Consider the following 23,419-nt stretch of genomic DNA (forward strand, 5'->3'; position numbering starts at 1 on the left):
GACAGGTGTTCCAAATCTATAGTTCATTATTTATTCTTTTTTGAACCACTCATTTATTTTTCCTCAAACTGCTGTCACAGGAAGAGAAATTAAATTTGCTGTCACTAATACATTTCCGCATTTTGCTATACACTGTGTGTAACATCTCACCTGGCTTTCATTGCAAGTCATTATATTCTAAGCACAGTTTATCAAGGTCTGCTACAATAAATTAATCTAATCCAAATTAATTGTACTGTTGGTGTTCAAGCAGGTGAGATTTGTCTGGCTCATGGTTTCACAAGGTGTGAAGAAAGCAGAGGGTGCCATGGTTGCCTCTTTGAGGAAAGGTGCTAACAAAGTGCTTTGAAAAACAGCCTTGACTAGTCCACATGCTCAGATAACACTCATAATGCAGGGCTCTAGCCAAAGGGAAATAGCTCCAATCAGCACTGGTGCTAGCAGGGAGGTATAGGTGGGTGCAACATGAAAAGTAAACCTGACCCGGAACGTGCGGGAGGAAAGGAACCCCACAAGGGTTTCCAAAGACTTTTTTTGAAACATCAAAGGCCTGATCTAGAGCTCAATGAAGTCTATGCACGTCATTCCTTGACTTCAATGGACTTTGGATCAGACTTCTCAAGTGGGACCGACATGATTATATGGGTGGGGAAAATAACATGATGTATTAACCAAATAGCTTAAAATGAATTTATAAACCTAAACCCAGCCTATTTTACTGGTTGCACTGAGCCACAAAACATCAAAGGAAAGGACAGACATACTGTACTACAGTTTTTATTCCCCAGTGGAGAGAATAACAAATGTTATGGTTAACGCTTCAATATTTTATAATGGCCATTAGATTTTATGACTGCACCATAAAACAGGTTTATTCACATAAGTACAATCAATCCAGAAACCAGAGACTTGTTGAACTCTCAGAATCTTCTGTTCAGTCAACTTTTCTAATACCTATACGATGATACAAAAAAACAGGACTGTCAGGAGAATTCTGTTCAAATTCACTCCACTGGGTTCACTATTAAAACCACCCCCCCCCCAATGCCACATGTCTGGATTTTCATTCTTAGACATTAGCTGATACTTGTATGAAGACCAAAAAGTAGGGATTTGTCCCAGCTCAGTCAGATTTCTCATTCAAACATTGCCAAGAAGTAACCAAAGTCCTCTACAGTACATTAAGAATGTGAAAATACTCTGCCACTCACAATTGAGGGAAATGAATTTCTAAATAAAATAGGCTCAAGGAATGAATGATAGCCTATAGTACAATCTTTTTAAAAAACAGAGCTAGTTCTCTGGCCCTAATAGAAATGGGGTGCTCTGAGATAGCTAGGAAATATATCTACAGAGAATAAGACTGAACAATAATGTGGTGTTACCTGGTATTTTGAATCTCTGAATCAGAGGAATGAAACGCTCAAGGACACTGTGAATTCGATGCACTATTTAAAAACAAAAATACAGGAGTTGTTCAGAACCAGCTAGATTTCAACATAGAAGAAGTGAAATAGCAAAGGGCAAGAGGTGAGTGATATTTGTCACCAACAAATATATAAAGTGTTTCAGTTTGACTTTTTAACTGGTCCTTCTGCAGTTCTATTGCTAACAAAATACTGACTCTGAACCAAGTTGCTTGCCAACAAAACAGTTCCACAAATTGTCAAGTGTCTTAATATTAAATAAGAAAAGGAGCTTTCTACTACTATGTGATGTAACAGGAAACCTTAAGTTTCTGTTAACTGCACTTTTCCCCCAATGAAATCACTTGAGGATTTTTTTAATTCCAAGTAGCAATATTTGAGTGTTTTCTGCTTGGAGAGCCAATCCTGCAAGGTGTGCTGAGCATTTTCAACTGTCTTTCCTCTCAATGCGAGTTGAGGTTGTCCAGCACCTCACAGAATCAAACTCTAAGTACTTCCACCTTGCTAGATGTTGGGAGAATAGTATTACTCCAAGCTCTGGTCAAGTGAAAAAAATTCTTTAACCACTGCTGGAGAATGTGTGTCTGTATCTTCAGAGAACTTGTGATTGGTAAGCAGGGGAAAATGAGTCCGCCTCTCTTTCAAATGTCAGAGGCCAGTGTGTCGCCAAGCATGGCATGTAATTCTGAATGGGGGGGGGGGATTACGTGATGTGATATTTTATGTAATCTCAGCCATTACCATTTTTCTACATCTGTGTTTTTTACGTGATCGCATAAACTCTGCATTTCCCAGGTACTGATATAAAGCCTCTTGTTTTCTTAGGTACTATAAAATACACTTACCAAGACCAAAATATATTCCGGTGGTTTCTAGGGAAGCAAAGGTGATTAAACCAAAACCAAGAGAAATGGTCCAGTCTAAAGAGAATAAAATAAATACAAGTATTTGGTTTTGCTCTGTCTTCCAAAATACAATCGTTCATCCTTACACTAAACTCCTGTCTTACCTTTGTAGTGGTAATAGCTAATTAGTGCAGCTCCAATGCCAAAGCAAAGAATGACAAAATGAAAGAACACATCTGAAATAAGAGAGAAAGGAAATTATATCACTAAAATCATGGCCCTTGATCATACATATTCACCTACAGCAGTTAGCATAATAAATAGTTTCTATTTCCACCTCAGCTACCTTATGTAGTTCCTCTAGACTGAAGTGTGAAATGCATGTGCATAAATTGAAGCATGAGCAGCCCCATTAACTTCAAAATGATTAATCACATGCTTCAAGTTATGCACCTGCTTAAGTCCCTTGCTGAACTGAAGCCAAAGCCCTCAGGTCAGGTTCTTCTTTGGCCCAAGATTCTCTAGGCTTGGGATCAGCTAAATAAAAGAAGATTCTTACCATTTTTCCGTATTCTTATCCACTGTCTCTGACATCTCTGAAGGTAAGTAACGTTTTCACATACTAGAGGAAAGTGACATCACTATTAGTGCAACAATAACTCTAAAAGAGAGAAGTTTTGAGGGGTTGTTTTACTTTCAGCATCTGAAATGAATTTTGCTTTGAAAATCATTGTAATATTGATCCCAGGAAAGACTAACAAGGGCCTTTCAAAAAAGATCAAATTAGTGATTGTAGAAAGATGTAACAAAACCCCAAAACAGAACTTTTAACTGATAGTGATGATTTAGAAGGAGCTGTATTATTACATCACATGAATTAGCAAAACATAATTATCTTAAAAGCAGACATTTCTCTGGCCCTCAACTCTCTAGCCTATCAAGCTTGAAGCAGTAGGAGTATCTCATGACTCTACTGAGACCCAGGTAAACCAGAGTTTTGTCTAATAAGGCATTTCAGATTGAGCCCTAAGGTCTTAAATCTGTTTTCTAGGGCCACAGCTGCTATAATGGAATAAATAAAAATTACTCATCATTATGACGATGTGGATAGAATCTGTTGAAATCTGACGATTAAGTGTGTGACAGATATGGCAACTTCCTGCAATAACCTGGACAAACCCTATTGAATTAAGTTAAATCTTACTGACTTAACTTCAAGTATCTTAAGAGTTCCTTGTATGAATACTGCAAATGTTTATGCATTGGTGTGGGATTGTAAGTAATGTCTCTAGGGAGGAAAGTGTTATGTCATTCAAAGGACTATTTGGAACCATGTGAACTTTTAAAGATAAGTGGGTTTCTCAGGAAATTGCTTCAGGGAAGTGTAGGAAAATGTAACCCCTCTGGTTTTGCAGATATTCACCTTTTGAAGCTTTGCCAAGGGGCCCTTTTGGGTGCTGATCACCTTTTACATGAGGACACAATCTGAGGCCCAGGTGTATAAAGGAATGACTCACAGATTCATGCGGGGGAGGGGAAGAATGCTTGTTCTGCGCCAAGCCGGTTATGAACTTGAAACCATAGGCAAACCCCTGGGTGGGATCTGAAGGATTGTTCACCTGCCAGAACCCTAGTTTGAGTTGGGGTGATCTCTAGTAAGCTTATTAGCATGTGTGTAGATTTTTATTGTTTTAATATGTTTTCCTCTGCAATACTTTCACCTTCAGAATAAACGTGCTTTCTCAGGAAAAATATGCTGTTTGTAGCTTCTGAGGAAGAAAGGCAAAGTTGGCCTGCTGAGGTAGCGTGACTAGCTAGAGAATTCACAGTGGAGACAGGGAACTGTGCAGCCTGAAAATACCCAAGTCAGGGGGAAGAGAGACATGACTCTCCGCCCATGAGAGGTGACAGCTGGGGAGCTAGAAGCCTAAAAGAGGATGTCCATGCTGGATCATGGAGTGGGAACGGTGACAAAGTGTTTCTATAATAGCCCCAAACTTAAGAGTTCTATCTGGGAGGGGGAAATCTGTTTGGATAAAATAAAAACTGACCCAAATCTCTTGAGACTTAAAAGAAATTTTGAATATATAACTAGAAATTTGACCAGGACTGAAGACAGAATTACCAAAATCCACTGTGAGATACTGTGCTTGTGCTAGGGATGGACTGAAAGAAATTAGAAAGGGATGGAAATTTTACCATATTTCCAGCCAAGTTTTGAAACCAAAGAGTTTCGACAAGAAAATATTTTTCTTTTCTTTTCCTATTCACTGTTCATTTGACAAGGGTTAAAGCCACCCCCTCGAAACACATCTTCATGGCTGAATCATCACAAGCTATAGCTCTGCTGTGTCTGCCTATGTTCAGCTGAATTCACCATACAAAATGATTGCACAGGGTGAATTTCATTTTACCCATAGTTATACAAATTATTAATAACAGAACAGTTGTGTAAAACAGCAATTTGGGTTCATGTGGGTTTTGTATGAATCCTGAATTTCACCATGGGTTTGGAGATCAAATAGTTCTCCAATACCCAAAGTTAATTACTGAAATACAATATACATGAAAGAAAAGGCACCCATACTTTAGGGAAAACAGAACTTCTCTGTTCGCTTTTTTATATTTACCAGCAGCAGTTGCATTTTCTCGTCTTGCAATCTCTGAAAAGCAACAAAATATTAGGACTTAGTCTCTTGTAGTTTAAAACAAAAATCAATTCATGTGAGACCCTTCATTACAACGCACATGCATATTTACAATTGGAAACAATGTGCCTTTTGTCAACAGCTGATCACACAAGAGATTATTCCCCACTGTTATCAATGCTACCCAGGGACAAATAACAATCCATCTAGAGATTCAAAACAGGAAAAAGACATCAAAAAGGGCACCAGACCAGAGGACGGAGCAAGTGAGAGACGAGGGCCCTCCAGCACCCTAGGAATTCAACACGAGGAGCAGGTAGCAAAAACACTTTGGCTGTTCACAGTTGCTATGACTTCTGCTTTCTTTGAGGTAGCTGAGTCCCAGATGATTTAGGGATTTATAATTCATACCCAATCCCCACAATTGCCATTGGAAGCAAGCGCAGCCCAGCATGGAGCATAGGTGTTATGTATCAATCTAACTTACACATGAGGTTGGCAGCAGCGTTCAGTACTAGTCAAATATTTCTGACCACCAGGCTAGCCCTCCACACAGTAGACTGCACTGAAGTAGTCTAGTCTGGAAGTAACAAAGATGTGGGTAACTGTGGTGAAGTCCACAGCGGAGAAAAAAGGCGGCATCTCCAGGCCCACCAAAGGTATGGTAGAAAAGGCACCGTGAGACTCTGCCCTCACCTGGGAATTCAGGGAGCGTGTTCAGATGTGCTTATTTCCTCCTTACTATCCAGACCTCCCGGGCATCTTACCCAGTCCTGTTAACAATGGATCACTCTTTAGGGACTCCCTCCTAGAACCCTCCCTTCCCTTACTTCCAAGGCAACAGCAACTCCTATCCCCCCACCCCAACCCCTGCCAATTATAGCAGTAGAGGGGAGCGGTTGAGCAGGCATTCTCCCCAATGGCAAAGTCTCCTCCAGCATTTCTGCTCTCAGAACCTGGTTCCTGACTAATGTGACAGATCTGCCCAGGAGCAGGAGGGATGAACTAGAGAACACAAGAGGGCAATCAGCCCAGCCGGTGCAGCATCCCCAGTGCGGCAGCAGGGGGCACACAGGCCTTTAGTCAGGACGTTTCTCTTGCTGCCACGTTGCAGGTGAATGGAATTTAGGGATCAGCTCCAAGCTGCCTCTGCCTAGCAATGCCTCTACCTGGATTTTCATTTGGCTTTCGCCCAGGATCTTATTTCAGCCAAGGTTTTGGAATGCATGGATGCTGCAGGATCTGGGTGAGCTTAGAAGGAGACCTGAGCTGAGCATCATCACCTTACTGAAAACAAGCTCCAAACAGCTCACAGTCTCATAGCCACATTGAACAAGGGATCAAATAACAGCCTGGCACATGTGAGCTTTCTGGGGAAGAATGAACAACTGTCCATCATAATCACTAGGTCCCTACCTAAAAGGAAGGAACAAAACCATTGTATATGGATCCTATCCACTCCCGGCTGTTCTAACCAATGAGTCACTATCCCCTCGTTAGCTGTACAAAAGGCAGCTGAAAGATGTAATAAAAATCAGCATCGACACCTGACGTCTGTCAAATACCGCGAAGAGCTCAAACAAAGCTAGGAATGTAGTCTCCACACTATATCCAGGTCTAAAGCCAGACTAAAGGCACTCCAGGAAAACAGGCACATTGACACAGCACATTTATAATCATGCAGTTATTCTTTTACATAACTCGGTTGTCAGCCAGCTATTAGAAACCTTTCCATTACAAAAGTCTGTTTCCATCCATGTGAAGTTGCTGATGGTGGTAACTTGTGAGAATTTACCTGATTCATTATAGGGGACAACCTCTCCCGGTGCACCTAAAATATTTCACAAATATACAGTAGATTAATATCCATCCAATTAGCAAGCATTGAGGGCCCAATTCTGCCTTCAGTCACATGCATGCAATCCCACTGAAATCAGTACACTTGCACAAGTGTGGCTAAAGGCAGAATTGAGCCCCTAGTCTTTAAAATTAGTATCTTGGTTGTGAGTTATGCAGCTTAGCTTCTAAAGGAAAGTAATTTATACACAATGATACTCAGCAACTGAAAGTTAATAATTTTTAGAGGCTCCTAAATCCTAGTCCCTGCATTAGATGATGGAGTTCTATTGTACTATGAGACTCCTGTGTGACATTATGTCAATCTAAACATGCTGCTATTGAATCAGACTCGAGACATTTAGAATGGTTAGTTAAATGACAAAAGCTTTAACTTTTTACATTTTACGGTCCACTACTACGGACTGATGGATGTTACTATCTGTACGTGGATATCACACACATTTCCTGTATCTGGACTGCCTTTGCTTGGTGGTTTCTTTTACAGGGGAGGAAAAATCCTGAGAACAATGCATTGACTTCAGTTATATTCCTCAAATCAGTTCCAGGGGGGCTGACTATGGACACTATAAACGCTGCCTGTCATTTGTGTTTGAACTCTTTAGATGAATTTCAGTCTCTGCCCAACTGTTACCCTAGGTATGAACTGAAATCAACAAAAAGTTGAGATCCAGATGGGAGCTCTCCCATGTTTCTGGAGGGGAAGGGCTTTAGAGCTGGTACTGTATTCCAGGCCCAGCTCTAATATTAATGATTTACTATGCAAACATCTCAAAAAGTTTAGAGATAAGCATATGTGCTATGGTTATTAATATTTTATCATCATCATCGTCCCTTTCTACAACCAAGCGTTGGCTTGTGTTTGTGCTTATGCATGTGGCACAAGGAGCACAGCCACAGGGAGATCAGAGTGGAAGTATTCCGTCCTGCTTCTGGCTCCCCCAAAACCTGTGGTGTACCTTCTCTGTGACTGGAGAGGTGGAGGGGTTTTCCAAGCCAGGGCCTGCAGTTTAGGCAATGTGGTCTGTGTAACCACATAGATTCCTGCTTCCGTCAGGAACAGAATGATTGAAGAGGCTGTGGCCAGATAGAATATGTGCACACAATTAACACTGCTTGTCCTGTCTGGGCGGAAACAAAAGAATGCCAGAAGTGTTATCCCTCTTTTGTTGCCTATGGGTGCCCCCACTAAACAAATAACCCTATTGTTCTATCACCCCACCTGAAATAGCTAGGCTTCAGTGTCCTGCGCCTCTGAATCTTCCTGATCAGTATTTGTGTAGAGAAATAGTTCTAGTCTCATAAGGGTTAATGAAAAATAGTTCAGCAATATCAGAAAAGATGGCACAAAAACTTCGTTTTGGCCATAATATAATAAAGACCATTTGGATATGTGTTGGGAGGTCCGGGCCCTTTAAATACAGTGATCATTATAAACTACCTTTGTTTCATAGCTGTCTTTAGAGAAGTCTGGATAGGAGGAAGATCAGCAATAACTGCTGGAATACAGCAGTTGGCCAGAAAGTTGCAGTAACAGAGTTCATGTTTTTTCACACAGCTGTATAAAGAGCCACCTAGTGATTTTTCTTTTTCACCTTTAAAATACAATTCACTTGGTCCTGGGTGCTAGAAAGTTAATGATAATAGGAGCCCCTATGGGAAAGAGAGACTTATTTGCATACCACTTCCATCTTGATTTTCATGGTCTTGGTCTTCCTGACTTTCTTTGTGAGAAATTGGTTTTACTGTTGCCACAGAGACTTTTTTCTTGCCAGCACTGGTGGCTAATAAGGAAAGAAATGATAGTGAAGTATTATAGCTATTAGAAGCTACTTCTGTATGTTCTTTAAACTACTTTATGAGGTGCCTTAGCACAGGTTTCAGCACACATCATGAACACCTTGGAGAGTGCAGGCATATGAGCAGTCACTTGGCAAGAAATCCGAGAAAAGTCAATGTTGTTATGCACAGAAATGTATCTTTATGAACGGGATGTGCAATGACACATCATTAAAGCTCTCTCGTTACAATATCTTTTTAAGCTGCTAAAATCTCTAACCTACTTGTGATGGGGTGCTCACCCCACACCAGAGTGGAAGGGGTTAATGGTGGCCTCATCTGATCCCAGAAAGGAGCAGCGGAGGTGAGTCCTCCTGACAGACTAGGGAGGCTCTGCATGAAGCAGCCACTTGGAGGGAGGCTGCACGGAGCAGCCAATCAGAGACCAGCAGGCTAGTACAAAAGGAGCTGCAGGGCAGAGCAGTGAGGACTATGCTCCTAGCAGGCTGCAGCAGGGGTAGCACCTTAGACAGAGTAGTTGCTGGCAGAGACTGGGGGATCAGGAGGCAGCTTCTGGCTAGCTGCTGGGACTTGCTGACTGAATGCCCTGAGGGTGAAGAAGGTGCTGGGGTCATAGGGAAGTGGCCCAGGGCATTAAAGCAGCATTGAAGGAAGTTAAGGAGATGCAGCAATAGGCTGCTATCTACAGAGTCACTGGGTTGGGACCCAGAGCAGTGGGCAGGGCTGGATTCTCCCCATTCGCTGCTGTGGAAGTGGCTTGACTATTGAACAGTGGTACCCATCCCTGAAAGGGGGAAACAGTGGGTGATACGGACAGAGGGCTGAGTCATGAAGAGGATGCTGGAGTACTTGGACTGAGGTGGGTCTCCAAATGGAGAGGATGACAGGAGAGGGTGCACTGGCTGGCAGAGCTAATCACCATGACAGCCAATTAGAGGTGATGCTGTGGTGAGTGGCCCCCATCACACTCCTCAAGTGAGAAATCTTTAGAGAGAATTGAATAATGGATTCAGGTTTGTTTTCTCTGTAGAAGGGGTTAGAGGAATTTTGCTGGTATTTGTGTCTGTGTCATTCCAAAATGGAAAAAGATACAAATATTTAAATGGCTACCTGGACGCCAGACTTTGGCACGTGACATCTGTATGGTGCGTATTGGCTCTGTCCTACTGTGGCCTGTTTGCTTCCTATCACTCTTCCTAACCCCAGTGCTGTCTCTCCTACTTGCATCTTCCCTCTACCACCATCCCCCTGTCTGCAGTGCTCTCTGTCCTCCTTCATTATTCCCTCCCTCAGCGGCTTGCCTCTACTACCTTCCACAATCATAGCACCAGCTTCTTACCACCTCTGTTCTCTTGCTTGCCTGCCTTTCATCATCCCATCCCTAGTTCAGAGACTTCGATCTGCTCCCTATGTCCATAGTGACTATCAGTATCCAAATACCACCTCTCCACTGGAGACCGATAGCTACTCTTCTGCACCTGGTAAATCTAAAGATGTTGCTCTTTTGACATCTCATTTTGCATAGTTTCTTATTTCAGAGGTTTTTTGAATCCCTGCAGAACTGGCACAGGATTCTCTTTTATAAATATCTGAGCCGTTAGTCAGACTACCAATAACTTAAATTTTTTTACCATTAAATTGCAAGTGAAAGCAAGACAAACTCTCTGTACCTCGTGGTTGTGTCTCTGCAGGCTCCCGAGATGACCTTTCAACCTCACTTTCTTCTGGTGAAAATGTGAAACTTTTTTCCAATTCCTGAAGTAGTTTCAATTTTTCATCTGTTAAAATGCAGACATAAAATATATTCTGTTTAAAACTAGTATTTAAGATTTTCCTACTTTACAGTCATGCATTATTAACAATGGAGCTCCTCCAGGAAAATCAAGTCTTAACTTGTTTTTGCTTGCTAGTGCACATACAGCACTGCAAGTAACACAAGCAAAAGCATGAAATAGACAAGTGTTCAAATGCTTAAGGCCACAATTTTAAAAAATGTTTAAAATGCTGCTGTGGTGGGAGCCCAAGACATCTTGGCATGGGCTTTACCATGTCCATGCTGCCAACTCCCATGAAAATTCACATTGCCCAGAAGCAGACACAAGTAGAACAAGCGGGGTGGTTTTGTTGGAGGACTTGATTGTTCACCAACTTCTGGGCTGCTATTTTCCCATTATAATCTTGATCTCTCATTGCGTCTCTCGAATTACACTGCACCACCAACATCCTCTTGTCGGCATAAGAGAGAGCTCTAAATGCTGTGCTTGCTAAACTCTTCTGGGCTCTGTGAATTGGGTTGCAGACATTTGAAAAATGTTTCCAGAGAAAATTTTCTAAAGAAGTGGGTGGTCTTGGGATCTCCAGACACTCCCAGCAGTGGGGGGTTCTTGGCAGTCACTGGTGTATTTTAGGTAATTCTTTTTGGGTTTAAATGTAACGCTGCACAGAGATCCTGAACAAGGCCTATGTATCCAATTATTAATATTTATTTGTATTACAGTAATGCCAAGGAGGCCCAGTCATGGACCCGGATCCCATTTTGCTAGGCACAGTACAAATACAGAACAAAAAGACAGTCCCTGCCCAATGAGTGCCATTCTGTCCTGAAGTAGGATTTGGGGGAGGGTGGGACATAGGCCCTCTACACAAGGATGAATTTCAGCCTTCATGAATGTATCTTAATAATCAGGACATCATTATTCTGGAACAGCTATTTTGGTCAATCTCCAAGTGTAAATAGACCCTAAGATGAACAGTCCCTCCTCCATGTTCCTAACAGAGGGTGGTGAAATAGGGTCAGCAAAAGGCAAAGCTACTGGCAATTTGTGTTCTTTCATAACTCATTACAGACTTGAATGTGGGCTCACATCTCCCCCAAACCTGCCATATTTTGTAAGCTTTTGGCTCAGAAATAGGCTTATTTGAATGGGGGAAAGGGCCTATTCCAAGCAAAACCAGGCTTTCAGATTCAAAGATCAAAACTCCAAATTCTGTACATTTTCTATTCAAAATTAGCCATGTTATCAAATTTCCCAGGGAAATCAGATGAGGCTCACAGAATCACCTGACACACAATGGCAAATTTTGCTAAAATATTTCCGCCAGATTAGCACAGCTGTCTGCCCAATATGGCAGCTCAGTGCACTGCTGATTTGATCAATAGGTCAGCTGCACTCTACATGAGAATTATTTTTTTGCTATGATTAGTCTAATCAGAAGAGGGGGAAATTGACTGTGTGATGTAAACTGGCGTAGCTTCTTTGACTTCCTCACTGAGTGAGGATCTCAACCCTAAATGGTCAATGCCTTTTTCTAGAGAAACCCTGCAAACTAGAACAAGTACAGTCTCCATCTGTTTAAATAACTTCTGTGACATTGCACTCTATGATTTTATGAAAATATGTTAATGACTCCTAGACTTTAAGTTCAGAAGGAACCATTATGATCATCTAGTCTGACCTCCTGCACAACGCAAGCCACAGAATCTCACCCACCCACTCCTGTAATAAACCCTAACCTATGTCTGAGTTATTGAAGTCCTCAAATCGTGGTTTAAAGACTTCAAGGTGCAGAGAATCCTCCAGCAAGTGACCCATGCCCCACACTGCAGAGGAAGGCAAAAAACCTCCAGGGCCTCTGCCAATCTGCCCTGGAGGAAAATTCCTTCCCGACCCCCAATATGGCAATCAGTTAAACCCTGAGCATATGGGCAGGGCCGGCTCCAGCATTTCTGCCGCAAAAAAAAAAAAAAAAAAATGCGATCGGCGGTGGCAGTTCAGCGGCAGGTCCTTCGCTCCTAGAGGGAGCAAAGGACCTGCCACCCCCGAATTGCCGCAGGTGCCACCCCTCTCCCTTGGCCGCCCCAAGCACCTGCTTGTTAAGCTGGTGCCTGGAGCCAGCCCTGCATGTGGGCAAGACTCACCAGCCAGTACCCAGGAAAGAATTCTCTAGAGTAACTCAGATCCCACCCCATCACAGACCATTGGGCATATTTACCTGCTAATAATCAAAGATCAATTAATTGCCTAAATTAGGCTATCCCATCATACCATCCCCTCCATAAACTTATCAAGCTTAGTCTTGAAGCCAGATATGCATTTTGCCCCCACTACTCCCCTTGGAAGGCTGTTCCAGAACTTCACTCCTCTAATGGTTAAAAATGAGTGTGAATATAATGTAAGTGGGATATGTTTCATGCAAAAGGTCTCTTGTAAGGTATCATTACAAAACTTATAATCTACTGAGTGTGGTCATCCTATTTGTATCCATGTATCACTCTTGTATCTGAAACTAGAAATATGAAATATAACTCTGAGGGCCTATTGTAATTATGCAAAGTGTGAGCCATTAATGGTGGTTTGGAATCTTGATGGCTCCCATTAACCAGGACAATAGTCTGCAGATGGCTCTGTTTACTTGTAAGTCTTCCTGTATATGTGTGTGCTGGCAAGTGGGTAATGGAGTCTTACAGTGACATGTGATCGTGTCACCTGAACTGGAATCCATCTTTAACCTGGTGCTTTTCCATTTAGAAGGAGGGGTGGGAACCCAGAGAGGGACAAAGAATTCCCGCCTTATGCAAAAGATATATCAGTGGGTGGAACAGAACAAAGGGGTGGCAATCATGAGAAATCCCCTAGCTACCACCTGAGCTGGAACAAGGGCTGTACCAGGGGAAGGGATTGTGCCCAGACTGGAAGGCGTCCAGTCTGTGATAGAAGCTTATTGAAACATCTCTGAGGGTAAGATTTTTATCTGTATTCAGTTTCTTACTGTATTCGGTTAGACTTGCGTGTTTTATTTTATTTTGCTCAGTAATTCACTTTGTTCTGTCTGTTATTACTTGGAACCACTTAAATCCTCCTTTTTGTATTTAATAAAATCACTTTTTACTTATTAATTAACTCAGAGTACTTATTAATACCTGGGGGGGGGGCAAACAGCTGTGAATATCTCTCTATCAGTGTTATAGAGGGTGAACAATTTATGAATTTATCCTGTAAATTTACCCTGCAGGGTAAAATGGATTTATTTGGGGTTTGGATCCCACTGGGAGCTGGGCATCTGAGTGTTAGAGACAGGAACACTTCTTAAGCTGTTTTCAGTTAAGCCTGCAGCTGTTGGGGGACATGGGTCAGACCTGGGTCTGGGTTTGTAGCAGGCAAGTATGTCTGGCTCAAACCAGGCAGGGCACTGAAGTCACAAGCTGGCAGGGAAAATGGGTTAAAAGTAGTCTCAGCACATCAGTTGGCAGTCCCAAGGCGGCTTCTGTGATCCAACCCATCACAGCTTCTATCTATCTGGCTCCCATCATCATCTGGGCAATATGTCTTTCCAAGCACTTTCTCTGTTTACTTTACTGTAATTCACTTCTATTTCCTGCCCAGCACATTTCAGTGTTTTGAAATAAAACTAAAGCCCTAGTCTGGCTATAGCCATTTTTAACAAAACAGAGCTATTACTCCTTGTCTATATGCCAGATTTGGTCTGGACAGATGTGCAGCCAATTAATACTCACCATTTTTCTTGGAGCTGGGCAACTCTCTGTAGGCAGATAGATCTTTCACCTTTAGCAGCAGGTAAAGCACAACCACTGCATTAACTCCTTTTTCTCCTATGGTCTTCAAGGACGCTGCACGTTCATCAGATGAGTTTATGCCTCTGTTAAGGAGCTGAAAGAAAGGTAAGTACACATCCAACAGGCCTACTTAAAAAAAAAACCAAGCACTTATCATAAGCATCACACAATGCACCTGGGAAAAGCACAATAATATCCCTACTTTACAGAAGGGGAAATGAGGTCCAGTGCTCAGTCCCTTAGCCCATGCTGCTTTCACTGAACTATCCCACAAGCAATCACTGTGGCGTGGTGTAATAGCATTAAACATTTCATCCTACTCTGTGGCTGAGTCCCAGGACTGGAGAAATAGTGTACAAGGTTCTTGAATGGACATGTGACCATTTGAATAGCTTGCAACGCTATCTTATAACTTCAGCATTAGTGTCCTTGCTGCAAAGAAAGCAGGTGAATAGATACAGAGGAATACATTGGAGAGCTAATATTTTTTAAAGTTAATTTCTTCTCATCTGCAGCAATAAAAATAAATCAGAACTTTGGGCCTGATTCTCTTTAACACTAAGGCCCCTTTATGCAGCTGTGGCCAGCATAAAGGAACTTTAGCATAAACGAGGATCAGGCGCTACATTTTATTCTCCCAAAGAACAGTGGACAAGCAAAACCATGCCGCCAATAAGGAAATACTTAATATTTTACAAAGAACAAAAGAAAATGAGGTTTCTTTAGTAACTTACATTGTGTGTTTCTTCAGCGGTCAGGCTGGCTGGGTTAACAGTGGCTAAACATTTTATTAACAATTTCCAGAAGGACTGATTCATTTTCTCAGATGTTTCCAGGTAATCAGCATCATCAGCAAAAGCTTTCTGAAAAATGTCTAGGAAAAAGATATTTATACAATTAAAGAAGGTGCATACAGGATGGACTTGTGATGAGGAGTTACTGTCATGCTCTTACATAGCTCTGGTAATGGCCATGGGTCCCTGCAGCATGTTTGGCTTCTAGGAAGAGGCGTAACACTTGATCAGTTGGTATGAAAACAACAATGGCATAAAGAAATGCATGTCTGCCACTACTCAACAAGAGAATCTCATAAGTTGATAACAGTCTTGGTACCTTTGCAATGCTTTGTTGCAATGAAATTGTTGTTTCATTGGAGGAAGAAGGGGAAATATTTTTAACGCTAGAAGCTGTGGCCAAAACAGAGTGGGTACCAAAAGGTACTGGTGGTAATCTGCTAACCAGAGGTGAAAGTAAGCCGGCAGCTGGTAGGTCCGGGGGTGATTTAAAGGCCCCGCCTCTTCCGGTTGAGGCCCCGTCCCGGCCCAGGACTCTGGCATACTGGTAGTCCTTTAACTTACTTTCACCCTGGCATCAGCCCACTTAGGGTATGTCTACACTGCAATTAGACACCCTCAGCTGGCCCGTGCCCAGCTGACTCGGGCTCGCAAGGGTCAGGCTGCAGGGCTGTTTAATTGTGATGTACACGTTCTGGCACTGGCTGCAGCCCGAGCTCTGGCATCCTTCCACCTCCCAGGATCCTAGAACCCGATCTCCAGCTTGAGCTTGGATATCGACACTGCAGTTAGCCTGAACCCCATGAACCTGATTCAGCTGGCGCACGCCAGCCACAGGCTTTTAATTGCAGTGTAGACGTACCCTTAGAGTAGGAGGGGTTGAGCTCAGAATATAGCAAGGGAGCAAAATCTGATTAAAGCTAGGCCCTGACTGTTGAGCTGCATTTGTGGCATATTTAGTAGGTGTGATTCTGATTTCCGGATACTGAACCCTCAAATGTAAGAATGTTCCCGCCTATCTGTAAGGAGGAATGGCTGCAAGAGGATCCCAGATGGACGATCTTCCAGGATGACACAATACGCTCTTGATTTCTCCCGTGGGGTTTCATGTTTTTGTTTCATTGTTTGTTCTCTTCCTTAATCTCTTCGTAGGTTGGCAAATATAAGGGGTGAGTTCCTGGGCTGTGCCTCTTGGTGGCGCAAGACACACAGCACAGCACCACAGAATGGGTGGCCTTAAGCCAGGGGTTCTCAAACTGGGGTTTGGGACCCCTCAGGGGGTCGGGAGCTTATTACATGGGGGGTCACGAGCTGTCAGCCTCTGCCCCAAACCCCACTTTACCTCCAGCATTTATAATGGTGTTAAATATATAAAAAAAGTGTTTTTAATTTATTGGGGGAGGGGTTAAACTCAGGGGCTTGCTATGTGAAAGGGGTCACCAGTACAAAAGTTTGAGAACCACTGGCATAAGCCATCAGGGCTGGCTCCAGGCACCAGCTGAGCAAGCAGGTGCTTGGGGCGGCCAAGGGGAAGGGGCGGCACGTCAGGCTTTTCGGTGGCAATTCGGCGGAGGGTCCCTGTCCCTCTCGGAGGGAAGGACCTGCCACTGAATTGCTGCCGAAGAAGAAAGCAGCGCGGTGGAGCTGCTGCTGATTGCAATCGTGATCGTGGCTTCTTTTTTTTTTTTTCCCCGCTGCTTGGGGCAGCAAAAACCCTGGAGCCGGCCCTGTAAGCCATCTTTGAGTTCTGGGGATTCTGGGCTGACTGGGGCCAAAAACACCCCCAGGGTAATGTAGGCAACTCGGGGGGGGGGGCTGTCTGTGAGGAGCTCCATGTCCCAGAGTCACAACATGACTCCTACAATGGGGCTTGCAGGTGGCTCTGGGCCTGTGCAATGCCATGTGTGTGACAGAGGAGTTCATCCTGCTGCAGTGCACAGAGGCCTGGATGTGAGGGAGAATCCCGTCCCCTCAACTGTGATAATGCCAAATAGAAGAGTTAAAAAAAATCATAAGAGAAACCAGAATAAATGCAAGTGTCTCAGCCTGAAGTGGTGCCCGTCTGCTGTCTGACGCGTGCGCCTTAGGAGTGTTTCCATAGGTCTTTTACAAGTGGGGAGGGGATGGACCAAGGCACATTTTCAGAAGGACCAAGTTCTGAGCTTCAGGGGCCAGCACAACAAAAGCAAGGACATAGGTTGTGGTGTGACATTGCCGCAGGCCTTGGCCTCCATGTTTCCCTTACGTTACCTTGTTGTTTTCTAGTGAGAACTGGAAGTGAGAAGTTAAAGTTGTCCATTGCTGTGTCTGTAAAAACAGAATTTTAAAATGAGCATGAGCTTCTCCGTGCTTTCCTCAATGTTCTTCCATGCGGACACAGAGTGTATCATTACAGCACTTAGAATTCTGAAATCACGCATGCATTGCATTCCTGCAGCCATCACTTAGGCAAAACTCCCTTTGAGTCAATGGGAGTTCACCTGAGTGAGCGCAGCAGGATTATGGCCTGGGTATTATGAAAGAACTAGTTATTGTCATCATGAGTAAAAATATAGGAACTCCTGACTCAATCATATAATTTTTTGTTGCTATTATAAAAATATTTAATTATTTGCCATAGAAGTGAGTAACGTAATGATAGCAGACACCTGGTATGGAAAATTTCAGTTTGGCAAAGTTATAAGCTACCGAAAACTGACACAACCCAGATAAGATCCAGTTTTCGGTAGCCTATAACTTTGCCAAACTGAAATTTTCCATACCAGGTGTCTGCCTCCAGTTGAACTTTTTGGAAAATTGCAGCCAAAACACTTTAGCCATTTCTGAGAACAAAGCTAGGGGAAAATACATAGTTTTGCCCATGTTAAAAAAATTCTGGCAATCTTTTCTTTGAATAGCTCTATTACTCCCATGATTTGGAGCAGGGACTTGAAACTTAGCAGGCGGGTGGCCTGTGTATCAGGGCTATGCCTCTCACTGTGCTTATGAATTGCTACCTGGATTTGGCAAAATTAGAAACTTTTGAAAAATTATAGTTTGGACATGGTCTCTAGAGACATTAGATTCTTGGCAGCTAAAATCCCTGATTCCATCCACTCTGAGCATGCTCAAGCCTCTCACTGCTTCTAGTAGTGAACAGACTATCCCCACACAGTGATGGAGCATGCTCCAGCCCGAGACAGGGGTGAAGCTGTAATGGCTGCTCTGGGCTAGGGTGGGCTGGGCATGGGAACTGAAAGCAGGAACCCCGTCTCCTTCTGTGCGCTCAGTGAACCCCCTGCTGGCACCAGGCAGCATGGAAGAGGAAGCAGTCTGATTGGAATGGACAAGAGCTGGACCCAGGGGAGGGAGAGAATCATAGAATCATAGAATATCAGGGTTGGAAGGGACCTCAAGAGGTCATCTAGTCCAACCCCCTGCTCAAAGCAGGACCAATTCCCAACTAAATCATCCCAGCCAGGGCTTTGTCAAGCTGGGCCTTAAAAGCCTCCAAGGAAGGAGACTCCACCACCTCCCTAGGTAACGCATTCCAGTGCTTCACCACCCTCCTAGTGAAATAGTGTTTCCTAATATCCAACCTGGACCTTCCCCACTGCAACTTGAGACCATTGCTCCTTGTTCTGTCATCTGCCACCACTGAGAACAGACGAGCTCCATCCTCTTTGGAACCCCCCTTCAGATAGTTGAAGGCTGCTATCAAATCCCCCCTCATTCTTCTCTTCTGGAGAGGAATGGACTGCAGCAAGTAGTCCAGTGAGATTGCAAATGGAGAGGGGAAAGAAATTGGAACTGGCTGGGTAAGGGGTCTGCAACTGGAAGTTGGAGGGAGGGAAGGATATGAGGCAAGGGTCTTGGGGGGGGGGGGGGGGGCGGGAAAAGAGTATGTGATCAAGTCATTTAAGAGTGTATATACACAAGGGGACAGCATTAAGGTTACACAGACAACCTTAGTTCTGGTACTTCCTAACTTAGAAGCACTTGACTTTGCAACCTAATGTTACTTTAATATAGTTCTTTGTGTGCAGATTAGAAAATAACTAAATACTTACACATGAAACCATTAATTCTTGAATTAAAATAATTTTCAACTACAATGGGCCTGATTCCAACTCACAGTAGTGTAAATCAGTAGTGAATGGACTAAAACTTGTAAGAGGAGAGGCAGAATTGATATTTTGATGAAACAATAAAAAAAATAATTAATGGAGATATCCCATCTCCTAGAACTGGAAGGGACCCTGAAATGTCATTGAGTCCAGCCCCCAGCCTTCACTAGCAGGACCAAGTACTGATTTTGCCCCAGATCCCCAAGTGGCCCCCTCAAGGATTGAGCTCACAACCCTGGGTTTAGCAGGCCAATGCTCAAACCACTGAGCTATCCCTCCTCCCATTCTGGGTGGAATATTTTTCACTTTAAATAATGGCATTTTTATGCTGATATATGTATAATTCATAGTATTGAATTCTGTCAAATTGAATGAAATACTAAGGGAGAAAGGAATAAAATTACTTGAAATAAATTTATTTCCCTTCTTCTTGCGAGTCTGGGTGTTTGGGTGTTTAATAACACAAACAGTTAATCCAATGAATATTTGTATTTTGTAAAAACATTACAGGCAGGTTTCAGCCTGAAATGAAACTTGGGGTATGGGGAGGGGAATTTAGCCAATATGCTCTGTACTGCTTTGTCCAATCAGCTCTTACTCCTGGTTTTTCGCTCTAGGAGCATCAAAGAGGCCCAAGCGAGCCACCATGCATCAGTGAATCTGACAGAGTGTACAAATGGAATAACAGATGGAATGTTAAAGGCAGATGTTGACGGTGTCAACATCATGAGCCATCAGAATTGATGTATCTTAAAACTTTACTCATTTATATGCCTTAATGAGTTAATGCCTTCATTGTGTCTAATATATTGGGTACATTAGACAAAATACACTTCTGGTGCCACTCCCTATTCCAGGTATATTACAACATTCCTTAGGATTTTATTGGAATACTGGAGCTCGAAAAGAACACTGCTCTGTGCCACTGCATTATATGTCCTTCTGCAAAGGACTGGAAAGAGGAATAAATATGCTGTGGGTTCCGTAGATGTGCCCCTGATAAGGCCTAATCAATCCTTGTGCTTTAATGCTGGGATTTTCAAAGAAACAGAAAAGAGTCAGGCACTGAACTCCCATTTAATGTCAATGGGATTTGGGCAACAAAGTCCCCTTGGGTTCCTTTGAAAATAAGTCTAAATGCATAAATAATAATAATGTGTTATTTATTAATGTTTATTATTATTATTCCTTAGAAAAGTACATCCTCTGTAACTATAAATCTCTGAAAACTGTTTTAGTAGATTATACACAGTAATGACAAAATAATGATAATATATTGGCATTTCAAGTGTGACAGTTGAGGGGGAATTGTGAGACGTGTCATAAGCCTGATTTCATTTACCATGCTGTAAATCAGAACTTAATGTCTCTGAAGTCTTTTTAGAATTATACTAGAATAAAACTTTTTTGTGTGAAATCATAATCAGGCCTGTGTTAAGAAATAATGTAAACAACTGCAAGAGGAAGCCATTTGCAACTCACAAGAAGTTTCATTGATCCTACAAAACCCAAGAACTATGCTTTCTGTTCTTGAGTGCCATCTACTGGCACCTTCTCTATTAACTGTCCATTTACACATTCAAAGATATAGAGCAGTGATTCTCAACCAGAAGTACATGTACCTCTGAGGATACGCAGAGGTCTTCCAGGGGGTACATCAGCTCATCTAGATATTTGCCTAGTTTTACAACAGGCTACATAAAAAGCACTAGCGAAGTCAGTACAAACTAAAATTTCACACAGAAGGGACTTGTTTATACTGCTCTATATATTATACACTGAAATGCAAGTATAATAACTATATTCCAATCGATTTATTTTCTAATTACATGGTAAAAATGAGAAAGTAAACCATTTTTCAATAATAGTGTGCCCTGACATTTCTGTATTTTTATGTCTGATTTTATAATCAAAAGTAGTTTTTAAATGAGTTTGAAAGTTGGGGGTATGCAAGCCAAATCAGACACCTGAAAGGGGTACAGTAGTCTGGAAAGGTTGAGAACCACTGATATAGAACACTCCTTTAACAGTCTACATTTATGTATCTATTTCCTTGTGTAGTATTTGGCTGTCCGGTTTTCAAAAAGCTAAAGACTTTTTTTTTTTTTTTTTTAACTTCAGTAAATTAAACACAGCCCCATAGAGCTCACATTTACAACTTGAGAAAAGTTAAGGCAAAGAACTAGTCTCACTTATTTAAAACATTGTCTCTTCACTACAATGATCGTTAATTTAAAAAAACACATCAGAAGGAGGCAGACAATAAGAACCAACTTATTAGGTGAGGGGCTTTGAGGCCCAGTCCATTTAACATTGTCCTTTAAACCACAAAGATTCCTGCCATGTCAATTCAGTTCCCAGAGGAAAATAAATAACCCCATCGTTTCTATCTCACAGATAGAGAAACAGCCCATTACAAGGTAAGAAATGACCAAAACCAAAAACCCTTTGATGTAACCACGTTCTCTCTGTGCCTGGCATTTACCTGCTCTCCTGCTGGCACTGCTGCTTCAAAGGTGAACCGTCCTGTCTGAAAGGCAGAGAGGGATGCGTGTAGTAGGAGCCTGGGCCTGGCAGAGTGATGACAACTAGATGTCTGGCTGTGTGTATTAATCACGTGCTCTGGATTAGTTGGCACACGGAGGGGCTGTGAAATCACAGTCCCAATGGCAATTACATGTGGTGCTGCTCCCTTAGATTGCCTGACTCATTTCCTCCTCCAAGCCGTGAGTTCCTTACATTAAAGTTTTACCCCAAACACCGAGCAGTGAGGCTGGAACTTTAACTTCCACCACGTCCGGGAGATTCCTGATTCCAAGGAAAGGAGGTGGTAGGGCCTCGGGCCCCTGAATCAGCCAGGCACAAATGCAAACCAACTTGCCTGATGAGTCTGGGTGGAGGTGGAGCAGCAACAGCTTTAGTTTTCTGGTTGCCTCATAAAGACAGAGAGGAAACGAAATCTAAATTCATTCCACTTTTGTTTTGCAAGTTCAGTTATAAGGGGATTGTCTTCACTGTGGGAGGAGGCAGGGCAAGGAGGAGGAAGCCACATGCTGCGGCAGCTTCCCGGCTGTTGCTGTTTGAGCTAGCTAGACGAAAGCTAATTCAGATATACCTACATGTGCTGCAGTCACCCCTCTGACTGCAGTGCAGACATGCCCAGAGACTACCTTCTCATATGGGGATATTGAATAGATGAGACCACTGCCTGGCTGCATCATCCCATGCAGCTGGCCAGATGTGCTGGGCAGATTTGCTCTGTGTGTCCAGGTAGCTGAAGGATTTCTCACAATCAGGAGGTGAAATCACTCCCAGAGCTGCCACTGGTGCAAGACAGCGCCACACCCCCAACATCCTATGTGGGACAGCTTGTAAGTTACACAGTCTGGCCCTAGATGCCCTCAAGAATTTGTGCTCTTTCCAGATAGAAGCTTAGCATATCAGGTTTTTCTGATTAGAAAGCAAGAAAACAGCGATCTGTTAGTACAGTGTGATGCATTAGAGTGTATAATAGCAGACCTATCCATTAGTCCAGTGGTTCTTAACCTTGGGCGCATGCACCCCCTAGGGGTGCGAGATGCCCTTTCTGGGGGTGTGAGACATGCCAGATATTTTTAGAAGGTAAAGCATTGAAAACACAAATTAAGCACAGACAAGTAAGTACCACAACTTTGTTTCATCAAACCTACGTATTTATTAACATTATACATTTTTAAACAATTACTGTAATATACAAACAAAAATATATCTAGGTTTAAAGAACTGACCTATTTCAATTATTTTTGATAAGGGGTGCGAGAACAGATTTTGATTTTTGATAACGGGTGCAAGAACATATTTTGAGAACCAAAGGGGTGCAGGCTGCAGTAAAGGTTAAGAAGCAACAGAGAGTCCTGTGGCACCTTTAAGACTAAGAGATGTATTGGAGCATAAGCTTTCGTGGGTGAATGCCCACTTCGTCGGATGCATGTGAAGAACCACTGCATTAGTCAAAGAGATATTCAGGGCCAGATTCTCTCGCCTGATCTTCCCTGCTGTGGATTTCCCCAATGTAGGAGAGTCCCAAGTAGGAATACAGTCAACTTCGCCACCCTACCGACACAGCCCTGGTACAAGGGGTGGGAAGGTTGTGCTGAGGACACTGGTTATTCACTGGTAGCAGACAGTCCCTTAGGGCTATTGCTAGCTGCCCCCAGGCTGGTCTAACCTGTCCTGGGGCCAGGTAGAGAATATGGGAATCATATCCACTCCCTGACAGCCCCCATCTCTGCTCTGCCAAGAGGATCTCAGTCGCAGCAAAGAAATAGGGCATCAGACTCAGTTTAGACACAAACAAAAACATTTTACTATAAATTCACTTTTACCCA

At 42.9% G+C, this 23,419-nt stretch overlaps 1 protein-coding gene across 1 annotated transcript; it reads right to left on the minus strand.

Annotated features, from left to right (window-relative positions):
- Window positions 1-761: 761 nt before the first annotated feature.
- Window positions 762-21,920, minus strand: TMEM40 (transmembrane protein 40). Its single transcript, XM_054035161.1, has 13 exons — window positions 21,538-21,920; window positions 17,197-17,253; window positions 14,887-15,026; window positions 14,093-14,246; window positions 10,248-10,355; window positions 8,460-8,561; window positions 6,716-6,751; window positions 4,903-4,935; window positions 2,832-2,894; window positions 2,437-2,508; window positions 2,273-2,347; window positions 1,386-1,448; window positions 762-954 (listed from the first exon to the last, which is right to left on the minus strand). Exons 2-13 carry the CDS (start codon window positions 17,243-17,245, stop codon window positions 935-937), a joined length of 915 nt encoding a protein of 304 aa, XP_053891136.1. The 5' UTR covers window positions 17,246-17,253; window positions 21,538-21,920; the 3' UTR covers window positions 762-934.
- Between the last annotated feature and the right edge of the window lie 1,499 nt (window positions 21,921-23,419).

Source organism: Malaclemys terrapin, chromosome 7 (assembly GCF_027887155.1).
Source record: "Malaclemys terrapin pileata isolate rMalTer1 chromosome 7, rMalTer1.hap1, whole genome shotgun sequence".
Classification (NCBI taxonomy): domain Eukaryota; kingdom Metazoa; phylum Chordata; order Testudines; family Emydidae; genus Malaclemys; species Malaclemys terrapin.